We start from the raw sequence: 20587 nt of genomic DNA on the forward strand, positions 1-20587 counted from the left end.
TTAATGACGAAACTGGCTGTGATTGGAAATCTTTTAACTGAATTTTTTAATTGAAATTGCCGTAAATAAACTCGTTTGATTGTACTGTAACGCTATTAGTCTTATCGGCTCTATCACTTTTTAATTTAATTGAATCGTTAGAAACGTATTACCATTGGCAGCTGTCAATTTTTATCGCTTAACTAGCACACGACACCCTAAAAATCCATTAAATTTTTTCGACAATAGAATCGGAACGATGGCGTCATTAGGACGCGTCCATTAAGCATGTCTGCTCTTTTTTTTTAAAGAAAAAACTTCCTCTCTTTCTCTCTAGGCTAAAACACCCTATTTACCGTTACAAATGATATGAAATAAAACGGAGGCCAAGAAAGCTTTTCAAAAACTGCTGTAAGCTTCTCGAGTGCCCTCATATAAGCTGCTTTTTGTGCTATGAAGAATAAAGGGATTACACAAAGGAGAATTTGCGGACTAGTTGTACGGCGGTTGTGAAACGATAGCAGCCGTAGGAGTTTAAGTAAATCTAGTGGCATAAATCCCTACCGCTTTTATTGTTTTAATTTGATAATAGATTATTTGGTTTTACAATTAAGAGTATCTCTACTAAAAGTAATGCACTGTAAACAGTGCAGCTTTTTTGAAAGCCGTTCAAAAGTTCAATTAGGGCGTGTTGAATTGAGCGCTCATTTGAATGATATATGGACGCAAAGTAGATCCGTAATCAAGTTTCTTTCCGCAAAATTGCGAAATAATCGAGATAGAGAAAGACCCCGAAGTACTTTCCTCGAGTGTCACTCAGGGTTCGCATTTCGGTGCGCTTTCAGAGACGGGGCATCCCTTTTCTATTCGTTTTTCTGAATAATGCAATCGGGGCTCCCAACTTAAATTTCAATGCGAACACGTCGAAAAGAAAGCTTTAGTTAATTCTTCCTCGAAAGCTAAACACTCTCGGGGAATTCTATTATTCGCGATAAAGCCTTAGGGCACCAGCTTTATTAATGGACGCCCAAGTGCCCGAATTAATTCCGATTATTTTTTGGAACGAATAAAAACCTCCAACTTGTGGCTAAAATCGATTCGTTTTCAATAACATAAAGTCCCTTAAAAAACGAGATAAGTAGGCAATTGCCACTGAGTGAACAAATGAATAATCACAGTATCCTTACTGTGATATGTGTTAGACCGTACCAATCACAGGCAGTTTAAAAAAAAAACTTTTTAAGTTTAAAAATCCGTCACTTCTTATTTTTTCTTGTTTAGTATTTTGATACCGACTTGCTAGAGAACCCTAATCTTTTTACTTTTCTTTTTGACCCTCTGACAGAATTGTGTGTTTTCCACAGTATTTTAAATGAATTTTTGGTTTACTACCGTTTGTCTGGACAAACATCCTAAGAATCAATTTATCTGGAAAAAAAGTATAATTTTTATAAAAATAACAAGCTAACCAGCTAGAGTTTAATTTCACGGTTTTTATAGAAATTGAGGTGAAAAGCATTTTTTTTAGGAAACTTACAAGTCTTGTGGCATTCTCACGGATTTTATTGTGCCTCTAACGACAATTACAGACTAGCGAGAGGGAAAAATCGCTTTCGGATTCTCAATTGGGAGCACACCCGAGTTACAAAAGTCAAACTCATGGAGTGTTCGGTTCTCGAAGCGTGACGCTCCCGGAGCACTCTTGGGTTAGGGACGAAGAAGCCCCTGACACTCAGGTGTCAGTGATTTAATAAAGCACAGTGCGGACTAGTGTGGAGGGACTTCTGGAGCCACCCGAAAGCTAAGTGTGCTGATTGCTGCTGCCCCCTTTGTGGCCGATCACTTTTTTCTTCTTCTTCTTCCAATGCGTATACTAATAATGGATGTGTGCGATAACATTTTCCATTTCTTCCTTATTTCTTGCGGTGTATATCAGCGACTGTACATCGTTCAGCCCTGTCCACTGTCTGATATTTCGCAGCCAAGACATTTTTTTCCTTCCGATCCCTCTCCGGCCTTCGATCTTGCCTTCAATCAATAGATGTAAGAATTGATATTTCATGTTTCGCATTATATGCCCCAGGTATGCCGTTTTTCTTTTCTTAATCGATTCAAACAGTTCACGTTGTCTGTTGACTCGTCTTAGAACTTCTCCGTTTGTTAGTCTAGCCGTCCAGGGTATCTTCAGGATTCTGCGATACAGCCACATCTCGAAAGCCTCCAATTTGTTGATTGCAGCCGCCTTCAATGTCCAACCTTCCATACCGTAGAGAAGCACCGACCAAACGTAGCATTTAGTGAATCTGAGCCTTAGGTTAAGGTCAAAATCGGAACAGGTAAGCACTCTTCGAAGACTTAGGAATGCCTGTCGAGCTTGTTCAATGCGACATTTTATTTCCTTGTCTGGCTTTTTGGCCAGATGCCCAAGTATTTAAATTTATCTACTCTTTCTATGGGCCTTGCGTTAAATGTTATGGTGGAGTTTCCAAACATATTTAGGGTTCTAGAGATGTTTTTTTGGTGTTGATATTTAAGCCTGATTTGCTCTGTTCTCCTACCTTGTTGACCAGTTGTTGTAGATCGTGTATGTTATTAGCAATTAAGGCCGTGTCGTCAGCATAGCGGATGTTATTGATCCACACTCCATTGACTTTGATTCCCATTTCCACGTCTTCCAGGGCTCTTGGATCACTTTTTTGACGTCGACGTATTTTGACAATTGGCCAATTGTCAAAATACGTCGTGACTGACGTCAAAAACGCCTCTGCTCGCTCCTTGGAGCTTGAAAACGAATGCGGCCTTTTTTGTCTCCATGGCCTTTTGGCATAACAGTGTGTGTGTGCAAAACCGGTTTTGCGACCTGGTTGCACCTAAACTTGCCAATCGAAAAAACCATCCGTCTTCTTGGTGTACTATTTTATTTAAAATTTTTACTATCTCCCCTCCATGTGCATGCGCATTTTAATTAATAAAAAGAATAAATCAAATAAGACAAAGGAGAAACAAAAAAAAACACAAATTCACTCCTTTCGTATATTTTTGTCCTTTATTTTATTTAATAATTAAATATACAAATTTATTTAAAATAAATAAGTTCTCCTGGGGTTTTTTTTCCTCTTCTGTAGATGCGTCTGAGCGATCGCATTCCATCTTTGTGTTGCGGGTGGTTTAGATCAGGGCGTCCGGTCGGACGGATGTATCTTAAAAAAAAGTCAGGACAGGTGATATCTCGTTACAAAATGACTACTGACAGACAACGACATTTGAGACGACAGACAGATGATAAGAATCGTCACATACGTCCTCTCTTAAGGTAAATTTGGACATTATGGCGGGGTGCACCGAGGTATTAGGACCACCAGCCCTCAGGGTTTTCCAAAATGGTCCTCGACAATAAGGAGAATTCACATTTTTGACAAATGACAAGTATGACAGATGGACAATTTGAGGTCTATAAGTCAAATTTAATTAACTATCAGATAACAATTGTCATCTGTCACCTTTTTAAGAAGTTATTCACCGTCGTACTTTAAACCAAGCCCTTGAACAAGTATGGGTTTTAAGTTGTGTTCGGTTATTCCTCGCTAGACCAAGCAAATTTAAATTTGACAGTTGTCGCGTGACACTTCATTGCGTTCGGTTAGGAGAGTCACGTGATAACTGTCAGATCATCCAATTGGTGAAAAGAGAAATAACCGAACTTAGTGTCAGATTGTTTCACTTTTCGTTCTGCCACATTTGAAACCAAACTCACTGTAACTCGGTTTAAAATAGGACAGTGCAAATACGAAAAGGGACTGAAAGGCGTTTTTGGATACTTACTACTTGATTAGAAGCAAGTATCCGAAAACGCTTGTTGACAGCGTGAGGAGGGTTTTATTTTATTTATCAGGGGGAGCATAGAGCCTTTATTTACAATACTGACTTAAATTATTGAAGACCCTACGATGTGTTGCTCTGTGATGCTCAATCACCTTTTTCTCTCTTTCTCCCAGGTGACGTTTCTTCTCCAGTGTTGTCAGAATTCTTCTTTCGCAACAAGACTGGTTATCAGGCTGAACTCCGAATTCTACGAAAGCGTAAAAGTGTAAAAAAAACGCTATTTTCTTAAATTCTGACTTATATGCGCATAGAGGGTGCCAATTTACTTATTTTAAATAGAAGCCTTTTTTATTATAATTTTATACAGAGGGTTCTTTAACTGAACTCCCTTGGCTGGTTATGAAACCGATTGAAAGAAAATTTTGGGAGTAATGCTTAGAAACATATTACAGGACTCTCTACTGAGTGTCGCAAAAAATTGTAACGTGGAAAAGTTGTATTTTTTTAAATGAAATACTCTATATTTTATTGCGTTTTTGGATAATTCTACTGACTAGATGTAGCTTTATTATTATAACAAATTTTTTTTATAACGTGCACCGTTTTTGTGAAAATTGCAACCAAAAATCGAAATTTTCCACATTTAGAAAATAGGACTATGCAAGCCACTTAGTTATTTAGAAGCTACTTGATAAGGTCAATTTGAATTTCAATTTTGGATACTTTTCATAGTTCATGAAAAATTGAAGAAAACGACTTGCGCATTAGTATCTTAAAGATCAATACTTTACGTTTTACTGATTTTCAAACGTAAAAATTCTCTATTTTTAGTCGCCATTTTCTTGAAAATGGCGCAAGCTAGATAACAAATTTTGCTTATAAACATTCGAACTACCTAGAAAAATTGCAATAATATACAGCGTGTGTATTTAAAAAAAATACAATTTTATCCACAACTTTCTGCGCCACCCTGTATTGCTCTCACTAATTTAATGTGACTACATTAGTGTTAAACATATTTAACTAAAATTTTATTTCAATGGAAGGGAGTCCAGGTACAGGACCCTGTATACTTCTAACGATTTCAAATATGTTTCATGTATCTATCATATCTTATACCTATATTCAACTTTTTGGAGATATTGACGTTTGAAAAATAACATGTTTACATTTTGCCACAGCTATTAAACAAATGGAAATAGAGCAAAATGGCTCCCGTATGTTACTATAGTATCACCTAATAAAATTTGTCTTTTTGTCAAAATGTTTGTAATAGTGCCTATCAAATTAGACCAGACAAAATTAAGGTAACCTGGAAGCCGTTTTGCTATATCTCAATTTGTTTGGGAGATATGACAGTGTCATGTCATTTTTTAAACCTCAGTATATCGACAACACTTCATTATACAAAGTGGACCCTAACTAATGGTACATAGAGCTGATTTAGATTCCTTAGCTCAGAATATTACCAATTTTGTCAGGTAGAATATACGATACTATTTTAATGTATCTGAGAAAGGGCATTTCGGCTACTTTAAAGGGCTCAAACTATTTTTGTACCTGAAATAGCCTTACAAACTTCACAATACCTTAAATGTTTACGAAATACTCGGTAAGACTCATATGGTCATTTAGGATGTGTAAAAAAAGTTGGAGTACTTTTAAGTAACCGCAACTGTTGCAGCATTTAAGTGAGATCGTAATATATTGATGTCAGAAAATTGCTCTATCTCTATGTACCATTATGGTTCCCTTGTATATACAGGTTATGATACATACAATAGATCTGTTCGCAGAGAGAATCTTGACATTTGCTGTTTCTGAGTTGGAAACCAGTCAGGGATTGCCTCTGCAAAAACAGACCTAATATATCTTCTTGAAATCGTTTATACAGGGAGTTCCATTTATAATAAGTAAATTGGTTCCTGGCTTCCAGAACAACAGAAGTTAATAAGAAAACTAGTGTTCGTTTTTGACGTAGAATTCATTACTTACGTATTACTAGTAACCCGAACTCAGTTAAAGATGCCAACATGTCTCTCACAGATGTTCCTGAAAAATATTTGAACAACGATTACAACGAGTATATATCTCAATTACTAACTGATTAGTAAAAAAACAACACTAACTGAAAACTAATAATACTTTTAGTTAGTAATTTAAAAACCTTGTCAAAACGTACTCATCTTTGGGAAAGTCACTGTCAAAAAACAACAATTCTAAATGACGAAAAAAAATAAACCGAGATTATTTTAGCTCAGATTTTACCTAGTTCCTAATTCCTAAGTCACTTTATAATGAGCTATTAGGCTATATCTATATTATTCTACAACCTCTGATCCTTATAGCTAACCAAAGAGTTTACTTAAAATGTCTTCAATTGATGGCGTGATCCATTTTATTTCTCTTTATTTATGACTTTGGATTTATGACTAATTGATTTAATTTACTATAGTAGTTTTAATTTTTGTCACTATGTTTGGATAACCCTGTATAGTTTCTGACTATCCAACTTATACCCCAACGTAGTTTTGCGTTTCTCTGTAATATACTCTAACCAAAAATTATTTCAAATTTTTGACTGGCTGATTTTCAGCTCTCAAACCAATATTTTAGTAGCAAACTCCACTCGAGTTATTAAACTGTTTCGCCGCTTTGCCTTCATCTAATAATTAAATTTGCCTATTTTTTCCGACTAATTAGCCAGTTTCATAACGAGCTGGAACATCTAATAATATTCAAACAAATTACAAGAAAAACTAGCGTTTAATTAAACGTCTTCGTCCGCGTTTTCCTTCCAGATACCAGCAAGTAGTCCCTCTAGGGGTCGCAGTCAACTTGAAAGCAAAACTGTAATTATGCCTTGTCAGCCGCAAAATCTAAACCGTAAAGGGCATATATTATGAGTTGACACGTTTAACAGTAATATAATAATTACTTTTACATTTTAATAGTGGCTTTCTCAATAGTGTGTCATGTTTACGGTAGGAACCTTGTTAGCACACCTTTGTGTTTGCTACCGGGTTATTGTTGGGCGGCATGTCGCAGACGCTATTCAATTAGATAGGAAATTTGCCTGACAGAAAAGGCATCAAGTTGATCTTGTATTAGAATTACTATTAAAATTCAGATTGATATTGCACGTTTTAGGACAATATAGAAATGTCTTAATTTCCGAAAAAATAAGAAAAACACTGCCTTTTGAAACTTCTTTGATTATCACTAAGACAGGTCCAAAAAATGAAATTATTCTTTCAGAACAACAAATCTGGTACAAATGCGCCAAACTCAGTTAGGGTACCTTAAAATAATTATTAGAAACTATACAGGTGTGCAAATTCTCAATTATTTATTATGTTTTTTAATGATATGGACAAGGAGACATTTAGAAAATGTAGTGCTTTCAACAAAGACAGAAGATTGTGGAAAGTTGTCTTCCATCCCAATTTTTTTGTGCTGTTTATTTTATATTCACGGGTATTTTAGTGATCTGAGGTACGATTATTTTGACAAGGTTTTTAAACAAAGGCTTATTAGTTAATATACAATCATTAAAGCAACAATGATTACTATTTCGATTGGTATTTTATTAGAGCTTAGGAGTTCAAATAAAAATAATAAAACTTTAAAAAAAGCAAACAATATCGCCGTAGTGAAATTGCTAGTTTTTCACAATTTTGTTCCAAGCTTTCAAAATGTTTTGTCACCTTTAAGAGTACAATTAGTAAACATAATTTAAATTTTATAAATCAATCAAATAAAATATCGGCTACGTAATAGCTTTAAGTTCGATTTTATGGAGCTACACTTTGGACACGTGTAATGTAAATTGCATAAAATTTGTATTCATCAACAGACTTCATACATTTTTGAATGGAACTACTGGAGTAGGTACATTTAGCGGATTTCCAATTGACGAAGAAGTGCTTTTAAAACTTGCTAGCAATTAACAAAAAATAATAATGAATTCGTAACATTCTTCACATTCTTAAGATATTTATATGGCTGTTTCCCGATTTCAGCATACCAGTAGAACATTCCATTCATAATAACAATGTGCGTATATTGCTTATTAGCATTTGGTAACTAACTAAGAACAACTATTTTGTAAGTACTACGTATTGTCGCACTTTATTAAAAATCAAAAGAAAAATTTCAAATAATATATGAATTGCAATATCTCGAAAACGTGATAAATTAATTATGAATAACGTGATTAATTAATTAATAGCATTACGATTATTTTTTGATATGCTGCTTTGAACCATCAAATATTGAATAAACAGACGTTTCTTAGCATTGTTAATTTTGCTTTGGCTGCTATCTCATTAATTAACTTTGGAAGTTCTCAAACTTAGACTAAAAAATATGGAATTTTCGATTGTTGGTATTAAAAGACAGTCCTGAGGTAAGTTTGACTATGTTAGGGTAAAAGTTCTCTAACATGCAGACATTTCATTCCAGTTTATCACAAAATCATACAATTCAAAGAAATGTTGCTAAAGGATCCGCCATATAACTATGCGTGCACGTCATAGACAAGACGAGATAGATGAGCAATGTAGCCAATCCTCTCAACATTTGTGAGGTTACAGAAATTCTGTTAAAATAGGTTATTTGTTAACTGACAGTATTTGAGCTGGCTTAACAATTTTTTTTTTAAAGAACAATGTATACAGGGTGGTCCAATTTTAAGTCAATAATTCACCATTTGATAGCCAATCAAAAAATAAGTTGACTTGCATTATGTCATTTTTCTGAAAAACGTTTCCTAAGGAAGATACAGTCCAAATTTCAATTTAAAAAATCGTTTTATAGTGTAATACTGAACAATCAAGACTTGTGAGAGTCCAAATTTGTACTGAATAGTCTAAGTGTCTGAAACTGGATTTCAAGAACTAAAAACAGTCTGGAAATCAAGACAAAGATTATATTGTGCATGAAACTTATTTTTTACTACTAAAAATAATCTAAAAGTTGACTTTTAGGGCTAGAACTCACTTTACTAGGACTGATACGACTCCCAAAGTCTATTTTCAGGACTTTAATTGGTGTACAACTTAATTTTCTGGACTGGAACAAGTCTAGAAGTAAATTACATTTTCCGACTATTTCATTTCTAAAAATTAGTTCTCAAGACTAATATTGTAGCATTTGGTACCAAATTTTTTTATTTTTATTACTGAAGAAACTTGACTTTTGGAAATAGTCTTAAACTCGATTTTTCAGTCTTAAAAAGCACTAAAAACAGTCTGAATTTCTTAGAGATACAATTTATTGCACCTATGAGTGTAGAAGTCAATTTACTGGTGAAGAAGCTTGAAATGACATTTTCAAGACTATGGACAATGTACAAACTGGCTTTTAGGCCTGATAGGTCAAAAACTTTGTAAAGATAGTCTTGAAACTCGATTTGAGGCACTGAAAACAGAACAGCCTTAAAGCACTAAAAACAGTCTAGATTTTTAAGAAATATTCGAATTTTTAGCACTGAGGTGTCTAGAAGTCGATTTAATAGTGACAAAGTTTGAAATGCCATTTTAAGTCTATAAAGAATGTAAAAATTGTTTTTAAGTTTGCTATGTCAATAACTTGGTGAAGATAGTCTTGAAACTCCAAGATAAAAGCAGTTTTGAAGCACTAAAAATAGTCCAGAATTCTAAGAAAATGAAAAGAAAAGTAAAAAGCACAAAAAGTTAGTTTTTAAGACAATTTTCATGAATCTAATGTCAAAATATGGAAATTTGTCTTCAAATTTCAAAAATTTACTTCGAATGCAAATTTTAAGCTTATGATGTCACATTTCATTAGTTCAGAGTCACTTTTTGGTGTTCAAGTAAATTTTTAAGGTTTAAATGTATAGATTCGCAGTAAAAAATTCTAGAAAAAGTAGTTTTTTATGTCTACAAGTCAATTTTTAATATGAAAGTCTCCCGATTTGCATGAAAACTGGTTACAAACGCAATTTTTAAGCTTCTGAAATCGATTTTTATCTTTTCTAAGTCAATTTTCAAAACTAAAGTCTTTCAGTTTGTCTGGAAACTATGAAAACTGCCTACAATGAATTTTTTAAGCTTCCAAGACAATTTTTAAGTTGGGTTGGGTTAGTTTTGGGTCTTTGAACGTAATAACTGAATTATCTCATAAACGAAGTTTCAAATCAGAATTTTACTATAAGAGATAATTTCTTTTTCATCGTGAACAATGAAATTACAATAAACTATAATTTTTTAAAAATCTTCCTGTATCTATGCTACTGGAGAATTTTAGTAAACGTCATTCATAATGACTATTAATTTCATGTGCTTGTTTGATCAAAATTGCTCCAACGGTCTGACAGTTATGACAAAAAACTGATTTTTAAAACAGAAATTTGAACGACTGTATTTTCCTTTTTTCAGGGAAGCATTTTTCAGGAAAATGACATAATGCATGTCAACTTATTTTTTAATTGGCTATGGATTGGTGAATTATTGACATTTGAAACTGGACCACCCAGTATAAATTCAAACTTAAAATGAGATTTTCTGAGATGACTGTATGACGCAGTCAGTTTTGAATTTTCAACAATGCTATGAAAACAAACCCAATTTTTACTGACAACGTTGTAAACATGAGTTGGCTCGTTTACACCAATCAAGCTAATATGAAATTAATACTATTCAATAATATGGTACACAAAATCCTACCTATACATTAAAGTAAGTTGTTGATTCACTTGAATATTAGATTGGGTAGGCTGTCAGTTGTTTCGGACATTTTTTATGCCTAAAATTATTTCAATTTGTTGTAATGAAACACGGTAGAAACGTAGTCAATCTTGTCTCAAAATTACGTCATAAATGACGTGCACTCATATTTATGTGGCGGGGACTTAAAATTCAAAACTTACAGAATGACATAATTTTGTTTGGGTAATCAATTACTAAAACAGTGACCCTACTCTAGTGACTCAAAATGTGTGGCACTACTAAAACTTCTAAAGTCGTTTCTTTTAGTTTCTAAAGATGTAAATTATGTCAATTTTGATACGTTTTTTTTAATAAAAATACAAAACGAATTTTTCTTGATCAATGAATAAAATACTTGATAGATACTTTTTACTCAATGCTCTTGATCTAGTTTGGTATGATTTTCCTGATAACGAGCTCTATTTACACGCTCTATTTCATTCACAACTAAATCCATTGGAAAAATGTTGCGTGTAACGACAGCCCTTTAACCTAATTGAAGTCGGAAACAAATTCGCTGCCGTAGGCTTGTTAAACTGCTTGCCAATTAAGATACTAATCTAATTATAGGCCATTTTCGCACCGGGCCTCTCAAGAACCGAAGAGGACTTTTCTTTTCGCTGAATTTTTGCGGCTCCCCTACAAATACAGACCTTATGAACCAAAACGATTCACTTAATGGGAAAGCGCGTTAATAAATTCGATTGTCTGTTCTGTTCCCCTTTTGCGGTCGTTCATAACGGCACCTGTAAACGGTTTTTGTCGTTTCCCGATTCCGGCATCGTTTGTTTACTCCCTAGTATTTGCGCGGTTTTAACGGTGTTTGTTTTGTTCGAATGTCATTAATGCACAGGGAGCATTTAAGCGGAAACTTGCGATGTTCAACTAATTAGCGAGATGTTTTTATGTGTAGTTAGAGAGATTTGCATTAAGTTTGTAAGTTGAGTTTGGAGAACAAGCCTAGATACAGTGCCGTACGAATTTTCAGAGTGCGATTAATTGAAATTTAAGTGTGACAGTTTAATTAAGCTGTTAGTTAAAAATGTGCTTATCTTCCTATTTTCTTTCAATAACATTACTTGCTTAGACAATTTACAGATTTCTAACTGAGCAGGGCAGAATTGCTTGCACAAGTACGCCATTGTGAAAATTATAAATAAAAGTCGGATTTTCAAATTCAAGTCCTTCCGGACCTTATCAGATTTTCAGAAACGGTTAACTCCAAAAATCTTAAATATTCTAATTTTATGGTTAGCTAGTATTTTTAATACCCCAGCGAACTAACACAAATGATGATCGAAATCTACCATGGTGGTACATAAAACTATGTTAATATTGATATTAATTACATCAACCACTGTGCTGCATTTTATAACAAGTCTTTGTTTTTCAAGAGATTACCGATACTTTTACTTAAAAGCATAGAACAAACAAAATTTTACCTTTCTTAAATAACGTCATTTTTTAGCATCTTTTTTTTCCATATGAATCACGTGAAATGAAAGATTTGTCTAATTAAAAACATTGTCATTTAAGGTCGCTTGGCTGTAAATAAATGCCAAATTGTCAAGAAGTACAAACGACCCCATAGCTAATAGTAAATGTTCTGCTTCTGTCAAATACAAAAAGAAATTGAGTCAGAAAGGCACAATTTACTGAATTAAAAAAAAAATTAAGCAGACCTAACCTATTTTGTCAGAAAAATCAACTCCTCTAGTTAAAAAAAAAAATTTTGGACTTAATTGGACCAGATTCAAAAACCTGCAGGGGGGCATTCTGCTTAGAAAAGTAACTGTAAATAATCGCAGAAAACTGTTTTTATTTAAAAGCATTATATTTACAATGTCCAACTGAAAAATCAGTAAATTTATTAGGTATATCAGATAATTATTGTCAAGATGTGATTTATTTTGATTTATAGTAAATGTTCTGCTTCTGTCAAATACAAAAATAAATTGAGTCAGAAAGACACCATTTACTGAATTTAAAAAAAAAACAAAATTTAAACAGACCTAACCTATTTTGTCAGAAAAATCAGTTCCTCTATTTAAAAAAAAAAATTTTGGACCAGATTCAAAATCCTGCAGGGGGCCATTTCTGCTTAGTAAAGTAACTGTAAATAATCGCAGAAAACGCAGTTTTTATTTAAAAGCATTATATTTACAATGTCAGTAAAAAAATCAGTAAATTTATTAGGTATATCAGATAATTATTGTCAAGATTTGATTTATTTTGATTTGTAGTTTTTTTAAATCTTAAACTAGTCAATGAATGAACATACTTTCTTATCAATAATCTTCAAGATTAGTCATTTCGGACTAAGCTAATTTTTCAAAGCATTTGCATTGATTTAAAGTTGTGATCTAATTCAAGACATATTTTTTCACCTGGTGGACGTCATTTAAAATAGGTCAGATTCTGGTTTTACCAATAGTTTTGCTCAATTAAAACTTTAAAATCAGTTTTTTGGAAATAATCTTTAATCCTTTCCATTTTGTGCGTTTATTATAACTTTAAATGTCAGTAATAACCTTTGACAATCACTCAATCACTAAGACATACATTTTTTTTGGTAATATTTTGTCTCCACCAGTTTGTTTTAATTATAAAGAGATGCGACTAGTCCGCTGCGGTATTAAACATACTATTATTAACGAAAGAATTAGTAAAAAATTGAAAAACACACTAATTATTATCGAAATAGAATTTTCCATTCTGCAAGAGTAGTAAGAAAAAAATAACTCGCTCTATACAGTGTGTACCGAAATAAATAAATTTCTTGCGTAAGCATTGCGAAATTTTTGTTAATAAATTTTTTATGTCATAGGCTATGTCACATATCTCGGAAACGATTCATCATCAATGCAGAATTAAATCCTGATTACAAGCATTCTCAATCATGGATTCATAAACTTCATCATAATTTTGTAAACTACGGAAATGTCTGAAACATTTTTAAATGAAGTACATGGTTATAGTCAGAAGCATAAATCTGCTGAAAATTACATAAATCCAAATACTGTGAAATAAGTCCGGATAACAACATATTTTTCCTAGAGATTCTAACTTTTTTGCCAATATTGCCATAACGAGTGGCAGCGGTCGAAATTTTGTAGTAATTTTAATCAGAGGTCCACAAATTTATGTTTTAACAATTATTAACTTTTGGCAAATGCTATACTTTGTGTAAATTTTAATACTACTAATAGTACATTTCTCTGTCTATCAAAGAATTTCTCTCACTACTTGATTACAATAAACTGCTTATTAAGCAAAATGTTAGCCAAAAGGATCAATTTGGGACACTTTGCATAAAATAGTTCAAGACGAACAACAAAATGTAACTAAAGAAGGACAACACAAAATTAATATACAGAGTGATTCATGTTGTCTTATTAGAAGTACTGGGAAACTAATAAAAAAAAATCGATTTTTTTAGGGGAAGGATACATCGCAGGCTATGACCTATATTTTGAAATATTTCCAGATCTATTCAAAATTAGATGCAAATATGGCATTTTAAAATGATCCTGATTATTATATTATGTGAAGTTAAATTCTTGCGTAAGCATTGCAAAATTATTTTGTTAATGATTTTTTTATGTCGCGGGCTATGTCACATATCTCGGAAACGATTCATCACAAGAGTGAACATTGCAGAATTAAATCCTGTTATAATAAACATTCTCAATCTTGGGTTAGAGTCAGAAGCATAAGTCTGCTGAAAATTACATAAATCCAAATACTGTGAAATAAATCCGGATAATAACATATTTTTCCTAGAGATTCTAACTTTTTTGCCAACTTTGTCATAACGAGTGGAAATTTTGTAGTAATTTTAATCAGAGGTCCACAAATTTATGTTTTAACAATTATTAACTTTTAGCAAATGCTATACTTTGTGTAAATTTTAATACATAATACTACTAATAGTACATTTCTCTGTCTATCAAAGAATTTCTCACTACTTGATTACAATAAACTGCTGATTAAGCAAAATGTGAGCCAAAAGGGTCAATTTGGGACACTTTGCATAAAATAGTTCAAGACGAACAACAAAATGTAACTAAAGAAGGACAAAACAAACTTAATATACAGAGTGATTCATGTTGTCTTATTAGAAGTACTGGGAAACTAATAAAAAAAAATCGAATTTTTTAGGGGAAGGATACATCGCAGGCTATGACCTATATTTTGAAATATTTCCAGATCTATTCAAAATTAGATACAAATATGGCATTTTAAAATGATCATTTGACTTTTATTAATAGCTACTGAAACCTATGTGCTATTGGTTCAGAGAAATAGCTAATTATAGTTTTTTTAATAAAGCACAGCATTTATGAAGTTTAATATTTTTGACCCTTGTTTTCACTAAATCCGTTTTTTCAATGTCTACTGTCTTGTGCAAATTTCATCCTGATTATTATTATATTATGTGCGTGTTGATTATTTATATTTCAAATACTAAAGACATGTTTAATTCATGTTAAATAAATTTTTTTCCAACGTGTATCATTTGATTCAAAAATATGATTCATAAAGCAGATCTGTTGCTGCAATTTTTTACAAAAGCTAGGCTTTAATTTAGAAAAACTGTGGTATAACTTGATCATATACAGATATTATTGCACCTTTATGTTGTACGATTTGAAATCTTCTAATCCACGGTTAAGTAGAGTAGTGCAAGAGATAAAACAGGACCGCCCGAATAACCGGATGGGTTGTTGCAATCTCCTTCCCCCGGTTTCCGGAGTACTTAAAATTCAACGACGACCCCCGTAAACTAAGCAATATACGTGTCGGGACATGGAGGGCTCTATTTATTGCGTATAAATAAAATGTACAACAACATAATCCGGTTTAATTGCGTTAAATTTCCAGACGGTAACTACTAGCGAACCGGCAAAGTATTAACGCGCTCCGGTTAAAAGTTTCGGATGCAATTTAGAAGGGTGCACTTTAGATTTGCATATATTAGAAATTATGGAGTTGAAGTTTAACTGCGAGACATATGCAGTTGAGCGATGCTTTTCAATAAAACCACTTCTTTGATTAAAAGCCAACTTACTTACTGTCATCTTAAACATTTAAAATTTCATGTATAGAGTATCTTTTAGCTTTACTGATTAAAGCATATTGAGGTAAAACCTTACCAACCATTTAATGCTTCAATCTAAAAAAATTTATTATTATTATTATGGGTTTTTTACTACTATTTATAGTCTGTATACAATCTTTTTGGTTCTATCCTATTTCATGTAATTTTGACATTTTGCCAATGATAATTAGAAATGTAATTATGTTGAAAGTTTATGCGAATGTTAGTTTAATAACTGATACAATTAATTGGCTTTTATTGGTAATAGTATGCAAGGTTTGGAGAAAGCCTCTAAGAAATTCAAATAAGTACCATAATTCTTGGTTAGTAATTAAATATGTAGCATTTAACTGTGGATACTAATACAATTAAATCCTTTAGGAGTTAGAATAACATTGTCATGACAAAGATTTTGGTTTACTTAAGTCTTCAGGATGACTTTAGCCGAATTTTTGCGGCCAACACTAACGTCATGTCATATTTTTATCTCGGTTTGTTTTTTGCTTAGTTTTCGGTTTATTGGTAAACCAGCTAGTAGTGCTAGGACGGTAAACAGTTATGGTTATTATTTTGTTTATTGTTTTAATGAGAAATAATTATGTAATTATTAATGTTGATTGAAAAAACTCAATCCGCTTTCGGACGTTCATCATTATGTTCCATGAAAATTTTTCGTCACCAAATTTCGGTTTTTTGCTATTTATCCAAAAATTTCTGATTTCACGCTTTCATTTTATAATACATTTTAGAAAGAGGATAGGTCCAGAAAGATTGTTAAACAGATTCAAAAACAAATATAGGATAACGTCAGCTTCAAAACATCATGTTTGTCAAACTGAAGGTTTCGTATGTATATTAAAAAATTAAATAACATTTGGTCTGTTCAAATAATCGAAACCTACTTAAATAGTTACAATTGACTAGATTTACTTTGCCATATTTTTTAATCTCATCATCAAGATGGTTGTTGCACAATCTGGTGCTAAAATCGTTTCAGGAGGTAGGGTGTAAACTGATTTCTGTATTTATTTAATACGAAAGATGAAGGTCTTGACTGAGGGGTAAACTGCTGGGGCATTATGGTGTACAAAATATAGGAATTAGCGGGAATTATGATAAACTAAGCTTAAACTAATTCTCTAAACATCCATTTTCTAATGCTATTTTTCCAGTTTTTTTAATTATGACATAGTCAAAAAACCCAATTATTTTGTAATTTGATCCTTAAATCCTGATCCAAAAATCCTTAGCTTGTCTAGTGATTAATTGGTTGACGCAGCACAGGATATTAGAAAAAATCCTTGTAAAAGGCTTTATACCAATTAAAATAGTTTCTTTTTCTGGAATGCACTTATTGCACCTTTTCAAGCTGTGCAATATGGTATTTTCTGAATGTTATAGATAGAGTCCGAATTTATAGGAATTTTGCTCTATCTAAATAATAAAAGCAACCAAACTTTGACATCTAATATGAACGATTTACGCAAAACACGTCATTTTCTTCATGCTTTTTTTGCTTTTTTCTTCTTTTTGTGCTTAATTATTTTTTTTGTGCTTATTTGCTGTATAAATAATAAAATAATGTTGCTTTTTAAGCGCTTTTTTCACGATTTTGGTGCTTTTTAATCCGGACTGTAGTTATTTATACCTACTCCCTTTGTAAAGTTTTAAGCCTCTGAGTTGTTTATACAGGGTGGTTCAGTTTTAAGTGTCAATAATTCATCATTTGATAGCTAATCAAAAAATAAGTTGACTTGCATTATGTAATTTTTCTGAAAAAGGTTTCCTAAGGAAGATACAGTCCTCCAAATTTCAATTTAAAAAAACGTTTTATAGTTTAAAACTGAACATCCAAGACTTGTGAAAGTCCAAATTTGTACTGAATAGTCTAAAAACTTTTTTACTACTAGGAATGGTCTTATGATTCGCTTTCTCAGACTGCCATCCTGGTTGAGAGTCTGAAACTGGCATTCAAGAACTAAAAAAAGTCCGGAAATCAAGACAAAGATTGTATTGTGCATGAAACTCATTTTTTACTACTAAAAATAATATAAAAGTTGACTTTTAATGCTAGAACTAACTTTACTAGGACTAAAGAGAGTTCAAAAGTATATTTTCAAGACTTTAATTGGTGTACAACTCAATTTTCTGGACTGGACAACAAGTCTAGAAGTAAATTAAATTTTCGGACTATTTTATTTCTAATAATTAGTTTTCAAGACTATTATTGTAGCATTTGGTATCAACATTTTTTACTTTTATTACTGAAGAAACTTGACTTTTGGAAATAGTCTTAAACTCGATTTTTCAGTCTTAAAAAGCACTAAAAACAGTCTGAATTTCTAAGAGATGCTACAATTTATTGCACCTATGAGTGTAGAAGTCAATTTAATAGTGAAGAAGCTTGAAATAACATTTTCAAGACTATGGTCAGTGGACAAACTGGCTTTTAGGCCTGATAAGTCAAAAACTTTGTAAAGATAGTCTTGAAACTCGATTTGAGGCACTGAAAATAGCCTTAAACCACTAAAAACTGTCTAGTTCATTAAGAAATACCCGAATTTTTTGCACTGAGGTGTCTAGAAGTCGATTTAATAGTGACAAAGCTTGGAATGCTATTTTAAGTCTATGAAGAATGTAAAAATTGTTTTTTAAGTTTGCTATGTCAATAACTTGGTGAAGATAGTCTTGAAACTCGATTTTCCAAGCTGAAAGCAGTTTTGAAGCACTAAAAATAGTCCAGAATTCGAAGAAAATTAAAAGCAAAGTAAAAAGCACGAAAAGTTCGTTTTCAAGACAATTTTCATGAATCTAATATCAATGTCCTGCATCTAAGACTATTTTCAAGACTAAAATATTGAAATTTGTCTTCAAATTATGAAAACTTACTTCAAATGCAAATTTTAAGCTTCTGATGTCACTTTTCATTAGTTCAGTCACATTTTGGGGTTCAAGTCAATTTTTAAGGTTTAAATACAGTGCGTTTTTTTTAACGCGCAACATAGGATTTTACGTGTTAAATTTTTAAGCCCATGTTAGACCATGTTGTTTTGGAACTACAAGTGTAAAACTTGACGGGTGTGTGTTTAGTACCCTGAAGCTTAAGTAAGTTTACCAATTCGGTCTAAAAGGTGTTTACAAACTAACGAAAAATCATTTTTTTTCGAAAAGATTTTATCTTTCCATGCTCCCTGTATGCATGGTAGGTGCTTGTTGTTTTTGACGCTTGCAGGGCAGGTAGCAGGTAAGATTTGGTGTAGAAAGTAAAAAACAGGGTGGGCAGAATGCGAATATTAACTTTATATCAAGAATTAAGTACAGAAGAAGTATTTTTTAAAATAAATTGTTCAAAGTGACCTCCGTTTGAAACCAAACAGTATCCCAAACGATCATAAAATGCCCTTTTGACGTTATAAATAAATATGTCACTCTACCTGCTACCTGCCCTGCCGGTATCAAAAACAACAAGCACCTACCATGCATACAGGGAGCATGGAAAGATAAAATCTTTTCGAAAAAAGATGATTTTTCGTTAGTTTGTAAACACCTTTTAGACCGAATTGGTAAACTTACTTAAGCTTCAGGGTACTAAACACACACCCGTCAAGTTTTACACATGTAGTTCCAAAACAACATGGTCTAACATGGGCTTAAAAATTTAACACGTAAAATCCTATGTTGCGCGTTAAAAAAAACGCACTGTATATGAATTTGTAGTAACAAATTCTTGAAAAGGTAGTTTTTATGTCTACGTCAATTTTTAGTATTAAAGTCTCTGGATTTGCATAAAAACTAGTTTTTATTTATTTACAAACACAATTTTTATGCTTCTGAAATTTTTATCTTTTCTAATTCAATTTTCAAAACTAAAGTTTTTTAGTTTGTCTGGAAAATATGAAAACTGGCTACAATAATATTTTTTAAACTTCTTAAGTGAATTTTCCGTTTCCAAGACAATTTTTAAGTTGGGTTGGGTTAGTTTTGGGTCTTTGACCGTAATAACGTGTAATAAAGTGCTTGTTCCAAATTTGATCAATATTGCTCCAACGGTCTGACAGTTATGACAAAAAAAAACGATTTTTTAAACAGAAATTTGAAGGACTGTATTTTCCTTAAGAAGCACTTTTCAGGAAAATGACATAATGAATGTCAACTTATTTTTTAATTGGCTATGGATTGGTGAATTATTGACATTTAAAACTGGACCACCCTGTATACACGAAACATGTTGCAAACATGTGAGAGCTACTAAAAAAATGTTGAGGAGATTAACTGTGTGTCTTTTGCTTACACTTACACACACTAATAAGGCATTTTAATGAGCATTATTAAGAAATTAGTGGGTATTATAGCCAAATTGGGAATTAGTGTACTAAAAATTTTACCCAGCAATACCCCATTCAATAAATTCCCTAATATTTCTAGACAGCAATTGGTTGATTGTCAACCAACTTCAATTTTATTGATTAAGTAAGTCTCTTTGGAAAATTTTACAATCAGACTATAGTTAATGTTGTGTTAACATTCTGCCCAACTTTCCCGTGTTTTGTTAGTTTTGTGAAAATCTGAATTAAATCCATATACAGGCAACAGGCAATAGCATTCGTTCTGGCAAAACTTTAATGCGTTTCCATTCAAAATATGTTTGTCGGTTGAAACGTTAAAAATCCGCATTCGAGCTTATCGCAAGCAAACGAAAAACGAGCAATTTGTATTCTTTGCATGACGAAGTCTAGCCGCCCCGATACTCGCAACTCCGCAACATCCCCGAAAAGTTCGGACCATTATACGAATGGGAAACTCGACTCGTAATATCGAACCACTACAACGGGAGCTAATCGTTGCAAGAAAGTTTGGCATTTATTCGCCGTACGAATCCGCCAAAAAGAGATTTCTTTTATGAGGCGATTCCCGTTTGAAAGAGTACAGATCCAGCGGGAATTCAGGGAACCTA

General features: G+C 32.5%; 2 protein-coding genes across 4 annotated transcripts in view; one reads left to right on the top strand and one right to left on the bottom strand.

Annotated features, from left to right (window-relative positions):
- The window catches only part of LOC145740051 (extracellular serine/threonine protein CG31145), a 149206-nt gene that overhangs the window by 124822 nt on the left and 3797 nt on the right, over positions 1-20587 (top strand). The gene's annotated exons all lie outside the window — the stretch shown is intronic.
- LOC145740064 (uncharacterized) overlaps positions 2981-20587 on the bottom strand; it is a 35864-nt gene continuing 18257 nt past the window's right edge. The window contains exons 2-4 of one of the 2 annotated variants that reach the window (XM_081995401.1): positions 5797-5853; positions 3954-4048; positions 2981-3179 (exon numbers count right to left, since the gene is read on the bottom strand). In XM_081995401.1, coding sequence (XP_081851527.1) covers positions 3153-3179; positions 3954-4048; positions 5797-5853 — 179 coding nt within the window. In that variant the 3' untranslated portion in view covers positions 2981-3152. Of the gene's footprint in view, positions 3180-3904; positions 4049-5796; positions 5854-20587 lie in introns of both variants that reach the window. The other variant, XM_081995400.1, reaches the window with a different exon arrangement.

This window comes from Ips typographus, linkage group LG1, assembly GCF_016097725.1.
Source record: "Ips typographus isolate SLU linkage group LG1, UJ_Ityp_2.0, whole genome shotgun sequence".
NCBI classification, from domain to species: Eukaryota; Metazoa; Arthropoda; class Insecta; order Coleoptera; family Curculionidae; genus Ips; species Ips typographus.